This window comes from Taudactylus pleione, unplaced genomic scaffold (assembly GCF_031769625.1).
Source record: "Taudactylus pleione unplaced genomic scaffold, aTauple2 ptg000245l, whole genome shotgun sequence".
NCBI classification, from domain to species: Eukaryota; Metazoa; Chordata; class Amphibia; order Anura; family Myobatrachidae; genus Taudactylus; species Taudactylus pleione.
In genome coordinates, this window is record NW_028284647.1 from 967,824 (window position 1) to 981,328 (window position 13,505).

The 13,505-nt window shown below is 42.4% G+C and overlaps 1 protein-coding gene across 1 annotated transcript in view; it reads left to right on the forward strand.

Annotated features, from left to right (window-relative positions):
* The first annotated feature begins 593 nt into the window (after positions 1–593).
* Positions 594–13,505, forward strand: part of DLG2 (discs large MAGUK scaffold protein 2) — a 1,239,761-nt gene continuing 1,226,849 nt past the window's right edge. Inside the window, exon 1 of the mRNA XM_088479798.1 lies at positions 594–1,224. Coding sequence (XP_088335924.1) covers positions 1,195–1,224 — 30 coding nt within the window. The 5' untranslated portion in view covers positions 594–1,194. The remainder of the gene's footprint in view (positions 1,225–13,505) is intronic.

Genomic DNA, 13,505 nt, shown 5'->3' on the forward strand with positions numbered 1-13,505 from the left:
ACGGTCTCGTCCATCACAATGCCCCAGGGAGGTTCCTGCTCTAACAGAGCAGGAAGCTCTCCACTGACATCACTGGTGATGTCAGTGGTTCCTCCCACAAACGGCAGGCGTTCCTTCGTGAATGCCGTTTGTGTAGCCACCCCCCCTCCCCGCCTACAAAATGGGGCGAGCTGTCGATCAACATCGACAGCCGCCCCTTTTGTAGTGAGTCCCGTAGCGAGAGAGTTTCTCTCTCGCTCCGGGGTTTGCACATGCGCGCGCCGTGCGTGCACAGTGCCCCACCATCGACCCGCTTGCGAGTGCTATGCGCTCGCGAGCGGGTCTGAATCAGGCCCTGTATCCCTTGTAAATAGATGTCCACACAATAAAAAAAAACTTTAACAACTTGCGTTAATATATAATATATATATATACATACAGTATATTATATATATACATATATATACAGTATATATATATATATATACACACACACACATACACATATATATATTTGCTGTGCATTGTATCATTGCTATACAGTTGGGATGACTGATGTGTTCTATATCCATTTCTGTTTGCAGAAGCTGCTTTAGGCACGGCATTCAAGCAGATGGCGTGTGTACTTAGCAGAAGCTGTCTTTAAACAAGATATGTTCTAAGTAAACTGTGCTTTCCCTTTACGGAGAGCAAACACTGCGCCTTGCGTGGGGCAAGCCCGCGGGCATCGCCTCTTTAGGATCCGTGCCCTGTAGTAGTGTACAGATAAGTTGGGTTGGTGGTGGGGAGAAGCAATCTGGCAGCGACACTGTTTTGGCCACGATGAAGCCTCTTAGTATTCTGGAAAGCACGGTTGCTATTTAAAGTCTGAACCTCGATGATCTCTCTTTGTCATCGTCTCCTTATTGCATCCGGCTGAAAAGGACGTTTTGTACAGAAAAGTGTTTTGAGTCATGCGGCATCCACGCCTGGAAGTTTTCATTCACAGTATCTCCAGTGGATTGCCAGGTACCTGTGTAAACCAGAGATGCCTTTAGCACAGCGGAGGAAGGCTTGCTTTCCGTATTGAAGGGGCCCATCGGAAAGAGGGGGAACGAAGAAACCACACAGCCTCAGCAGCTGGGAGATTCCTGTATTGTTCTGGCCACTTCTCCCACGACAAAGATCTATTGGATTTGCTTATGATTTGTCTTTTATCCAGTCGAGCATCGCAAAATGGATTGTCTGTGTATCGTTACAACCAAGGTAGGATTGCAAATCTCTTGTGTGCTCGGTGTGTTACTGTGCAGTAGGTGCTCTGCTGCTGAGACGAAGCCGCGTGAATGTAGAGCAGGGTCTGAGGCTGCAGATCCATTGAGAAATTCTCTCTCTCTCTCTCCTTGTGGAAGCCGGTTAGCTAAATCGTGTGGATAATGACCTTTTTTCCTCCCTTTCATCTTTTAAAAACAAGACAAAAACAATCTTTCGGCGTGAAAGGGAAATGTACCAAGGGGCAGGTTTGATCAATTTTAGAACTGGTAGCACAGAGACATTTTTTACTTTTATTTCTGGAATGATGGTTTATATAACTAGTGGTGTTCGTTCGTTCGTTCTGCTTTATTTAGTTCCTTTTTTTTTTTTTTTTAAGAATAATCTTTAGAGCTAATTTTAAATGTGCGTTGTTCAGTATCTGCATTTGTTTTTGATTTTGTAAATGCAAAAAGGTAACTGTTTATTATTGCCAGTTATAGCATGGAAGGGAGTTGATGATTAGAGATGATATTATATAGGGGCGTAGATCTTGTTAAACTAGTTTGTGAGAGGTGGCGTGCGGGAAATGCCGTCGCGTTGGTATGACGTACAAAGGCAGGTTTTCGGGTTTCTTTTGTCTTGGGTAGGGGCAGAACTATGGGAGACAAGGGAGGCGCCTGCCGCCGGGCTCCAGCTCTGAAGGGGCACCTCCTCCACTGTCCACAAAATATTCACCCCGCTTTGGGCTGTTACTATGTACCCGGAGCTGTTACTATGTACCTGGTCGCCCAATACATGGCACACCTTCCCGGCACCTGAGAAGCCACCATACGCTAGTGGAGAGCTCCATGTCAGACATCAGCTGCCGCCTTTGTCTATCTATAGCCTGTCTGCATGCGAATTCCTACATTACAGTGTCAGTGGCTGTGACGAGGGAGGGGGCGCCAAATTATAACTTGCCTCCGGGCGTCTGGGATGAACTAACTCCACTGAGTGGCGCAGTTGCGCGACTTTTATATTCAACTTCCTGTTTATCTTATTATGTACCTTAAACTGTATTTTAGACTGATTAACACCAACTTTTAGTGCCGCTGTGGAAACCTATTTGTATTATCATTTCCTTCCTTATGTATTTTTAAACTAAAATACATTTTACAAAGAAAATGTAGTAAAAATATTGCATTACAATTAAAACTGATCATTTTCAAATACATTTTGTACTGTACTGAAGCTATACTTTTGCAGTTCATTATGCTTTTTCAAAAGATATATATCTATAATGACCGAGTTCCGTTCTAACGACTAGGTCACTAAACGAGGAGCCGCTTATACTTAATACAGGTAATCGTTTTTATTTATTCTGAATAAAGAAAAGGTCTAAAGGAAACTCAACCTTCATGCTGTAACTTTGGTTTACTTTAACTGTTACATACTGTACAGTACAATTAAAGTTATTTAAAAAAAAAAGACATTCAGAGTAACATTTTAGTCATTGAACTATGGGTACCAGATGGTTGGAGTGCTGGTCGTAAGTCTGAGCGGCTGTTAAACAGGTAGGATGTTAAGTGAGGAGCATCTCCAACTCTGAGAGCAAATTGTTGATAGTGTTGACTATTCGGCTGTACGTTCATTGAAAATGAGTTTCTTCAGGAATTGTATAGGACCAGTCATATGAAGTTTGGGCCCGATTTAGATTAGTGCGTAAACTCTTTGGTTTGAGGTCTGCGCATGCACAGCACCTGTTCTGCGCATGTGCAGAACGGGGTCCTGCGATCTCACTCGCAGATCCCTCAAGCCGCAGGATGATTAACATGCTGCGGCTTTTGGGGGGGGGGCATGCCAAGGCTCAGTTCTCAGAAACGGGGGCGTGTCACCCCCCATTTTACAGGAGTACTAAGGCCAGGGTCTGCATTGGTGGATGCAGATTTCCTGGCCTTGCTAGCTGCCAGCCTGAGTAAGCTGAAGCTTACTCTGACTGGCCAGCACTGGCGCCATCGTGATCCGATACAGCGTTTACAGATGCTGCAGCCGGATCGTATTTCTGTCAGGAGGCATCTGCTTCCAATAGGCGCCTCCTATAGCCTACAGCATTTATATATTTGCTGGACAATATTGCACAGCCTCTTCCTTGTGGCTGTGCGATACCGTCCATACCTGCATCAGGCCCTTGGTTCTCCCAGGTACATACTAAACAGCATTTTAAAACTTGAATCATGACACATTAGGAATGTTTAATGATCAAGCAAACCACATGCTGATCTGTTGAAACCACTCGCTGATGTGTCTAACCACTCCCACATTCTCATGAAGCCACTCCCTGATCTGTCTAACCACTCCCACATTCTCATGAAGCCACTCCCTGATCTGTCTAACCAATCCCACATTCTCATGAAACCACTCCTGACCTGTCTAACCACTCCCACATTTTCATGAAGGTACTCTCCGATCTGTCTAACCACTCCCACATTCTCATGAAGCCACATTCATTTTTGAGTTCGGGAATTGGGATAATTCAAACAAAATTAGGGCTATAAGCAGGTGTGCAGATAGAATTCCTCTTTATTCCAGAGTTTTAGCATTTTGATTAAACTTCCTTCTGCTTTCTGCCCTGTTGGAGACATGTACCATGTATTATTTAATGTCCCACAATATCTATACTATTGTAACATCTGTGATATTTTAGATTTGCAGTATCCCAGGGGGAAAAAGTAATTGGAGTTATTTTAATCATCTAGGACTAGTTTACACCACACAGCACTTTCCATGTTCTCTCTCCTTCTGCCATAAGAGCAGCATAAACCCCAAGTCCTGTTCACTGTAATGATTATAGATAAGCAAGACAATTCCATACATTTTGTAAATTGCTGGATTTTTGGCCGTGAATTAATTTTCCCGCTCCTCCCCCATCACTCACTCTCGTTCCCCTCCACCGTAATTAATTTTTGCTCCAATGAAAATCTTTCTCCCTCATCCGCTGTGATTCATTCTCCACCCTCACTAATTCATTCCCTCACTCCCTGTAACTCATACTCCCTTCCCTATAATTCATTCTTTACTCTCTTTAATTAATTCTTCATCCCCTGTAATTCATTCTTTACTCTCTTTAATTCATTCTTCATCCCCTGAAATTAATTCTTCCTCCATCCTCAGTAATTCCTTCATCCCCTGCAACTCATACTGTTCCTTCCCTGTAATTAATTCTTTGTTCCCTGTAATTCATTCTCCCTTCACTCTCAGTAATTAATAGTCCCTCTAACGCATACTTCCATCTCTATAATTCATTCTCCATCCTTGTAATTCATTCTTCATCCCCTGTAATTAATTCTCCCTACACTTTCAGTAATTAATTATTTCATCCCCTATAATGCATACTTCCTTCTCTATAATTCATTCTCCACCCCTTGTAATTCATTCTTTATCCCCTGTAATTCATTCTCTCTTTCACTCCCTGTAACTCATACTGTTCCTTCCCTGTTATTTATTCTCTGTAATTCATTCTCCATTCACTCTCAGTAATTAATTATCTCTCTCAGTCCCTGTAACGCATACTTCCTTCTCTATAATTCATTCTCCACCCCTTGTAATTCATTCTACATCCCTTGTAACTCTTTATCCCCTGTAATTCATTCTCCCTCCACCCTTAGTAATTCATTCTTTCTCTCATCCCCTGTAATGCAGACCTTCTTCCCTGTAATTCATTCTCACTCTCAATACATGTAACTCATACTTCCTTCCCTGTAACTCATTTTTCATCCCCCGAAAAGACACAGACACACACTCTCTAACTCTCTCTCTCTCTCTCTCTCTCTCTCTCGTAATTCACGCTCCATCCGCCCTGGGTAATTCATTCTCACTCTCGATACATGTAACTCATACTACCTTCCCTGTAATTCATTCTTCATCCCCTGAAATTCATTCTCTCTCTACTCTCAGCAATTCACATTCTCTCTCCCTTTCTCTCTCTCTCTCATCCCCTGTAATGCATACTTCCTTCCCTGTAATTCAATCTTCATTCTCTATAATTCATTCTCTCTCTACTCTCAGTAATTAGTTCTCTCTCTTTCATTCTTTCTCTCATCCCCTGTAACACACAATTCCTTCCCTGCCATTCATTCTTCATCCTCTGAGCTCATTCTCCCTCTCGCCTCTGTAATTAATTCTCCCTCCCCTATAATTAATTCTCATTCCCCTGTCCGCTCATTTGGTAGCATAGTGTGTAATACCAGGAACAACCCCACCTCTACCCACTGCTTGTATATAATCGGGGACAAAAATGCAATTATTCCCCATTGAATCTGTAACTGGAAGCCTAGGACTCAAACTGGTGTAAATAATAAATAAATAAAAACTTCCCGCCCCACAAATGTGTTCCCAGCATCAGCTCTCATTGCCTGTGCTGGTTGGGACAATTTTGCATGGATGGACAGCATGGGGTCTCCCCAAAACCACCATTACCAGCACGAGGATCAGACAGACTACACTAAAACAGGGCACTGGTGCTGGGAGCACATTTGGTGGGGGTGGGGTATTTTTTTCACAGTAGCAGAGGACTGTGCTGTTCATCATTATCATCAGCTGCAGTCCTGATCTTGGCACCAGTCCTCTACAGGCCACATACAATACAGAGGGGAGAAGCATCAAACTTTGGAGAGAGATACAGTGGAAAAGTTTATCTAGCACAGTCTATGACATGTCAGTTAGAAACTGATTAGTTGCTATGGGCAATTTCTTCACTTTAGCTCTCTCCCCACAGTGTGGCCCCTGACAGGAGCATATACTATAATCCAGGTCAGATCCGACACATTTATGAGAACACACCCTTGCTGTATTAGCCTGCCCCTTTTCCTGCCCCGTCCCATCTCACTAGTTATAAAGGAGTTCCAGGTCTCAGATACTGTACGTACCGATCTGCATATGAGAATATTTTATGTAAATGTGCACAGTACTGATTAGCATATTTTACACTGCACAAGCTGACGTACAGTAAGTCAGTTACTTTATCAGCCCATAATGTAGTTATTTCATGAAAATTGAAGCAAACTTTTGTTGCTCTTGCCAAAATACTATCGATTCCTGCCTGTCTGTACCTTCTAACTATCGATTCCTGCCTCTCTATACCTTCTAAAATTGTCGCTATTTAGCGTTATGAGTCGCTCAATAAATAATGCTTTCAGACTTTTAGTGTGGTTCCAAAGCACAAAAAGTTATTATTCAATATAAAAACAGATGGTTACACGCTGTGATCTAAATACAATTAGCGCAAATAAATCATACAGACCCAAGGTACAGTTGTTACATACGCACGCGCTCTGGACCTGTTAGGATTTGCGGTTAGCAAATCATCTTGGTGGTAGTTCCCAGTCTAAAGGCCCCCATACATCAGAGATTGATTGCAGCAATCGTGCAATTTGCAATCGATTGTGTATAAAAGTCTTTCCCTTTTTCAATCGATTGCAGATTTGCCACAATCGATTGAAAAAGGGAAAGATTTTTATACACAATCGATTGCAAATTGCACGATTGTTGTAATCAATCTCTGATGTATGGGGGCCTTTAGTGTTTCTGGGATACTGCATCCCTACCCTCCAACATGACCCCTTCCACCCGGTACAAAAGGCTCTGCTCCTGGACTTCCCACCTATTGGATGATTGCAGTCACCTGTGTTGAACTAGTTAATTGATGAGACAGGTGTTTCACACAGGTGACTGCAATCATCTATTAGGTGGGAAGTCCAGGAGCAGAGCATTTTGTACCTAATGGAAGGGGTCATGTTGGAGGGTCTGTGCATCATGTCCTGTCCTTTTTCTGGCTTTTTGCAAGTAGCTGGAAATCCTGTCTTGTCTGTGTCCATTCATGGCCTGTCATTCATGTCTGTCTGTGTGTTGTTTCATGTGTTCACTAATTAACTAGCTCTCTCTGCAGAGCTCAGGTGCACACATACCTTTGATTAGGAAGTGCTCTCTCCAGGAATTGGTTCTGATTGGACCCTGCTTCCTTTAAGTTTCAGCTAGCCCTTCACTTCACTGCCGGTTAAACTGTCTGACAATCAGTGTATGCATGTCTCTCTGAAGTCTGAACTTTTGCCGGTCTCTCCAAGTTCCACAGTCCTAGTGTCCTGCACCTATTTGTCTGTTTAATATTTACCTGTGGAATATATCCTGCTGCTGCCTGTGGCACGTTGATTCCAGAGTCCAGCCAAGCCGTGTCAGTCTGCTTCCTGCCTGTGTTCCTGTCGTGCCTGAGTTCACCTGTCTGTCATATTGCTCCAGACACACCTTAGCGTGCATCTCGTCTCGGCTGTCATAGCCGCATCATGGCCCGCAAGGCCGCATCATAGCCTGCATCTCTTCTTGGCTGACACAGCCGCATCTCGTCTCGGCTGTCATAGCCGCATCACGGCCCGCAAGGCCGCATCATAGCCTGCATCTCATCTCGGCTGTCATAGCCACGTCACGGCCCGCAAGGCTGCATCATAGTCTGCATCTCGTCTCGGTTGTTATAGCCGCATCACGGCTCGCAAGGCTGCATCATAGCCTGCATCTCTTCTTGGCTGACACAGCCGCATCTCGTCTTGGCTGTCATAGCCGCATCACGGCCCGCAAGGCCGCATCATAGCCTGCATCTCATCTCGGCTGTCATAGCTGCACCACGGCCCGCAAGGCCATCTAGTACCTTGTCTATTTTTGTTGTGTCCGTCCAGTTCTTATCTGTTTTCTGTCAGTCTTGTCATAGTCTATTCTAGTCTTGTCTAGTCCAGTCCAGGTCGCTCCTGCCCTGCAGCAATTCGTTTTGTCGTGCCACTCATTGCCTGACTACCCAGCTGCATCACTGTCCCTGGACATTCCTGAGACCCATTATCTGTCGCTGCTGGTGTATCCTGTCCATTCCGCCTGTTTAAATACCATTACCTGCAGCCTCACTCCATTTAGCCAGTTGTGGAAGGATTGCCACATCACCATCCTGTCTTGTCCTAGTCAGCAGTCCTACGGTCTCTCGTGGGTTGTGTAAGCCTCTACTGCTGGAGGCATAAATCCAGACGGCCACCTAAGTACCGGTGTGTAAATAACTCACTAAGGGAACAGCGGGTGGCTGTTATTGGTGGAAGATCCTCTCCCTGGCTCTAGAGGTCTTACACAACTGTGCGAGAACCGTAACAGGACCCAGATTCCGGCATCAATATAGAAACCCTCGTCGACAGCATAGCAAGAAGACTGGTATAAAAAGTTTACAGATATATACTCTTACAGGGATAGGCAATACAATAGAACAATTTGACATGATTCCATTGGTTCTTCTTAAAGGTCCTTCTGTTACAGGATAGTTCATAGGTCAGTTCGTATGGACACAAACCAGCCTCCAACAGCCCTTTGTGTCCTTTTTCCCGCTGCATAATAAATCTAAGCTGGTAACATTACAGAGTACATTTTAATGTTTAACTCTCTATAGTCCATAATCTGCAGACACATGTTGCGATCTTCTCACCGATGATACCGGAAATCTGTAGAGACACAGTGGATCAGTACAACACCAAACACGGTCTGCTTACCATGTACCAAACCTTAGTTATCAAATAACCTTTATTTCACAACATTAATATAACTGAATAAAACCTTGAATATTACACTTTAATGCTAGGGAACCTTTTATGTAAGTGTGCAGTGTGCAAGTATTGGGGTTTTGGGAAAAGACGCTAGTTAGCGTTGTGCGACTACGTGTTTGTGGAGTACACCATGGTACGTGTTTTGCAGGGATAATAAGTTTATATGTTTTAGTGACTGTATTTATATGATGAGGACTTTTAACTTCTTTCTATTGCGTGGGAATCGCACAACGCTAAATAATAGCATTGCCGTATGTACTTATACTAGGCGAGATTCACTAAAATGGCGCTGGGCAGCCAGTCGCAAAATGGCGTCTCATTTGCCATTCGCAAAATGGCGTCGTGCAGATTTAATTTCAAACCGATCCTGTCTCAGCTAATTATTCGGCTTCGACAATACACCTAGGAATTAAGAAAATAAGCTGTGCCTTCCTAGTATACTGTAATGTGTCTATCAGACATACAAATTAGTCTAAGGGGCCTATTTATCAAAGTAATTCTGCCCTGAAAGCATGCTGTTGCTGCATATTTAAGGGAGAATACAGTAAAATCCCTAATTACCAAAACTGTAAAATAGGAGATGTAGGTAGGAAAACAACGGTGCTCACAGCATTCATACCCAAAGTTTCCTATGAGGACGGCATTAAGAGGTTATCTTATAAGCTTAACCTTATTAGCCAACGCCATATGCATTAGCCTGCATTACCCTATGGGGGAAGTTTGGCTAGAGAAGGATTCTTCCCAATGGGCTGTACCTCTACCCCATGCACATTGCTATTAAAAGCTTAAGCGCTATTTCAGTATGCAGCTCGTTCCGAGATTTTTTTATTGAGAGTCTCTTATTGGTGCCCATGTCCCGCCGATTGACTCTTGATATACTGCTCCCAAAATATATTCCAAATAGCGCTGAGCTCAGTCTTTAACATGTTAAGATTAAGAAAGTGCTGAGACATCCTGGAGGAATTAGCAGTGAGACAGCTGGAGCAAAAGTGATGAGAGTGGTAGAGGTCAGGGGAGGGGAGGAACATCTGACTACCGGCAGCCTATAGATGATATCGGAGGCCAGAAGTGCTGATGAGCTCACCCAGGGAAGAAGTAAAAAGGTAGAACAGAAGGGAACCAAGATCACAGCCTCGGTGGTCGCCAACAGGTAGAAAGATGGCAAGGTGGTTGAAGACCATCCACTCAAAGAGCTTGGAGGCAAAGAGGAAGAGAGAGCTGGGGCGGTAATTAGAGAGAACATCAAGGTCAAGGGTGGGTTTTCTAAGAGTAGGAGAGACAAGGATATACTTGTATGTGACCAAGACAATAACATATAATTATAGAACAAGTAAAGATGCTACTGTACATTAATATATATCAAAGGCTTTGTATTACTGAGCAATACTTGCCGACATTTGTCTTATTGGTTTAAAAGCATGGAGTATGGTAATGTATATGCACACTGTATTAGGCACAATTCTAGGTAAGTCCTACAAGTTATATACTGTAGTGCAATTTTGGTTCATTTTTGGGGCGTGGGTCCCCCTGGATTGCGTTGGTTGGTCTGTCTCAGGGCACTGCATTATTATAACACATTTTCCTTTATAACACATTTTAACCCTTCACTGTGTGTCTAATATATATGTACCTCACTTTTTTATTTTCATTCTTTATATGCAGCTGCTCCTCCTAACTATCTCTTTTCACTGCACTTTTCTTACTATGGTGGTGCCCTGGGGCGGCTTAGCCTAGCCGGTTTTGGGGGGTCCTGCGCTCTGGATTTGAACCTTAGTATGTTAGGGACCTACCCGGAAGAGGTTACCTGGATATGGTGGGTAAGCCCATAACACTATACACTATAGAGAACAGGGTTTAGAGCTGAAACAAAAATTCATGGAGAAAAAATACAACATGGAGGTAGTAGAAGGAGCTTTTAAACAATTGGAAGCTACACCAAGAGAAGAACTGATCGATCCTTCCAAAAAGGTTCTGTCAAACAAAAACGAGCAAGAGAAAGTCTATTTTGTGACACAATATACCGGGGCATCACAAAAAGTCAAGCAGATACTTAATAGACACTGGCACATTTTGGGCATGGACAGCAGCCTTAAAACCTTCCTACGAGCTAAACCAGATGTAGTCTTTCGTAAAGCCCCTGATATTAAGAGCAAACTAGTCCGAAATCATCTTAAGGTAGAAAAAGGAGGTAGACAGGTCACCCTAGCAGGGGTTAACATCAAAGAGGGTTTTTACCAATGTGGGAGATGTGGCAATTGCACCAGATTGGGTTACAAGAGCACAAAACCCACTTGCAAGCTAACATCCCACCAGAATAATAAGGAATTTAAAATCAGAGGAACCTTATCATGTGACAGCAACAACTTAATATATCTTTTGGAATGTCCATGCGGACTACAATACATAGGACGCACTACAAGAACTTTGAAAGTCCGTATTTATGAACATGTGAGAAATATTTTAAGGGGTTTTGATAATCACAGTGTCTCTGTACATTTTAAGAACAATCACAATTGCGACCCCAAAGGTCTCAAATTTTGGGGGATCGACAGGATGAACTACAACTGGAGGGGAGGGAATAAAATAACACAAATAGACAAATTAGAAAGTAGGTGGATTTATGATCTGCAAACATTACATCCTGAAGGTTTAAATATAGACCCTTAAACCGATAAAACCAGATGTGTGTTCCACCAGCATATATACATCTCTTGATCAAGACACATACATAAATGTACATTTTGTATTGATGTCCTGTGTAGTGTCACTGAACCTGTGGTTTCTAGTGATGATTAATCAAATCATCAACTTAATTGATACACACACCCATACATCATCAATATTACCATATTACTATGATTTTATTAAGCTATTTATATCAACTGTGTGACGGCTTCTAGTCTCATCTATCTCTACCTATTCAACCCCAGTCATGCTATCATATCCCCAAGTACACCTATTTAGATGTAATATGTGCATTGATCATTAAACTGACTATAAAATCTTATGATAGCTACGAGCACATACAGAATTGAATTCATCACTATATTTTTTTATTATATTTAACCCATAATTATCGGTGTGTAATTAATTGATAGAATTATTTACGGACACCCTATTTTCCCTGTTCAAAGTAGGGTTCTGGTAAAGCATTCATTTATTCAATATCCCATTTATTTATTTATTTATTAATCAGATTTGGATCCAATTTTTGCTATGTTTACCATTAATGTATTAATTATACATATAGGCATCCTCCCTTCTCTTCCCCCCCCCTCCTTCCCCTACGCCCCCGCTCCTTGTTTACCAATCATCGCGGTCAGTGACACAGCAACTGATAGATATGATCAGGCTCCATTTGTTTAGAACACACCAAAGATGGCCGCCGTCATAAATGCAGACAATCTGCAATAGTGTAACCACAGGGCCAGGTTATGTTATGGGAAGACTCCGCCTATCTACAGACCAGGAGACACAATCTTACTACTAAAGCAGTAGCTCTATTGTGCGGACATGCGCGATGTGCGCATGCGCAGATCACAGAACCCGGAAGTGCGGCTCACCACCGCATTCTGGCGCTTTTTACTTAATTATTGCTCTATAAATAGAAGGTAGGGTTACACCAAAGACCTTTTGCCCTTGAAGAAGTCCCAAATTAGGGATGAAACGCGTTGGGAAATTATCTGACATTTATTGACTTTTTAAGATTGTAATACCATACAGTATATGGTTAATTTGTTCAACTATATTTCAATAAATCAGTTTTAGTTAAACACTGACTTATCTGTATGCTACCAAAATGGATCCCTCGATTACATACACCTAGCCCACCTGGACGCAAGGAGGAGTCAGACCAGCAGACATCCACCCAGGGTAAGTAGGTCTACTCTAAACTTACCTAAAAACTGCAATATAGTGTCATAAGACATCCTGATACTGCGTTTCCTATCTTTGAGGTGGCGTTGACTACAGAGGAGGTGGTATCCACAGCATACAGTTTTCACCATAAAACAGAGTTCGTATTCCAACACCCAGCCTACAGTTTTTGTCTACCTGCATAGCCAGACAGATTGACAGTGTTGTACATACCATTTACATAAGGACAGTCGATCCTATTCTCTGGCATTCTATAAGGACTATATTACATCGTATCACCTTCCATTTTACAACATCCAGCCCACAGTTGTTGCCCACCTGTCAGAAGCAGAGAGACTGATTGCTTTAATTATTAAAACATCATTCACAATAACCATTGGACAAAAATTCCGAATTATTCATCAACTACCAGCCTCAAGTTATTGCCCACCTGACATCATACATTTGTTTTGATATAGAGTCATAGTCATATGTACATATATATGTGTATACACATGTGTGTGTATGTATATATTTACATATATTCACTATAATACTCAAATTCTCCATTCACTATAGCCATTAGCCATTTACAATACCCAGACCCCAAATCCTTTGCACATCCTTACGTCTACATATCTCCTTACCATAGAGCGCTTTTTTCCTTTCTTGTATTTAAGCCCATAACATTGGCCATGATTATGCTAAAAACCTCTATTAATTGCAAAATGTTATTGCATTTATATATATCATTAATAATTTGGAGTTGTGCACCTGAGATTTGTCTGTTTCTGTGCCTGCAATTAGTCTCATCAGGTAGCACCTCCCATTACATATATA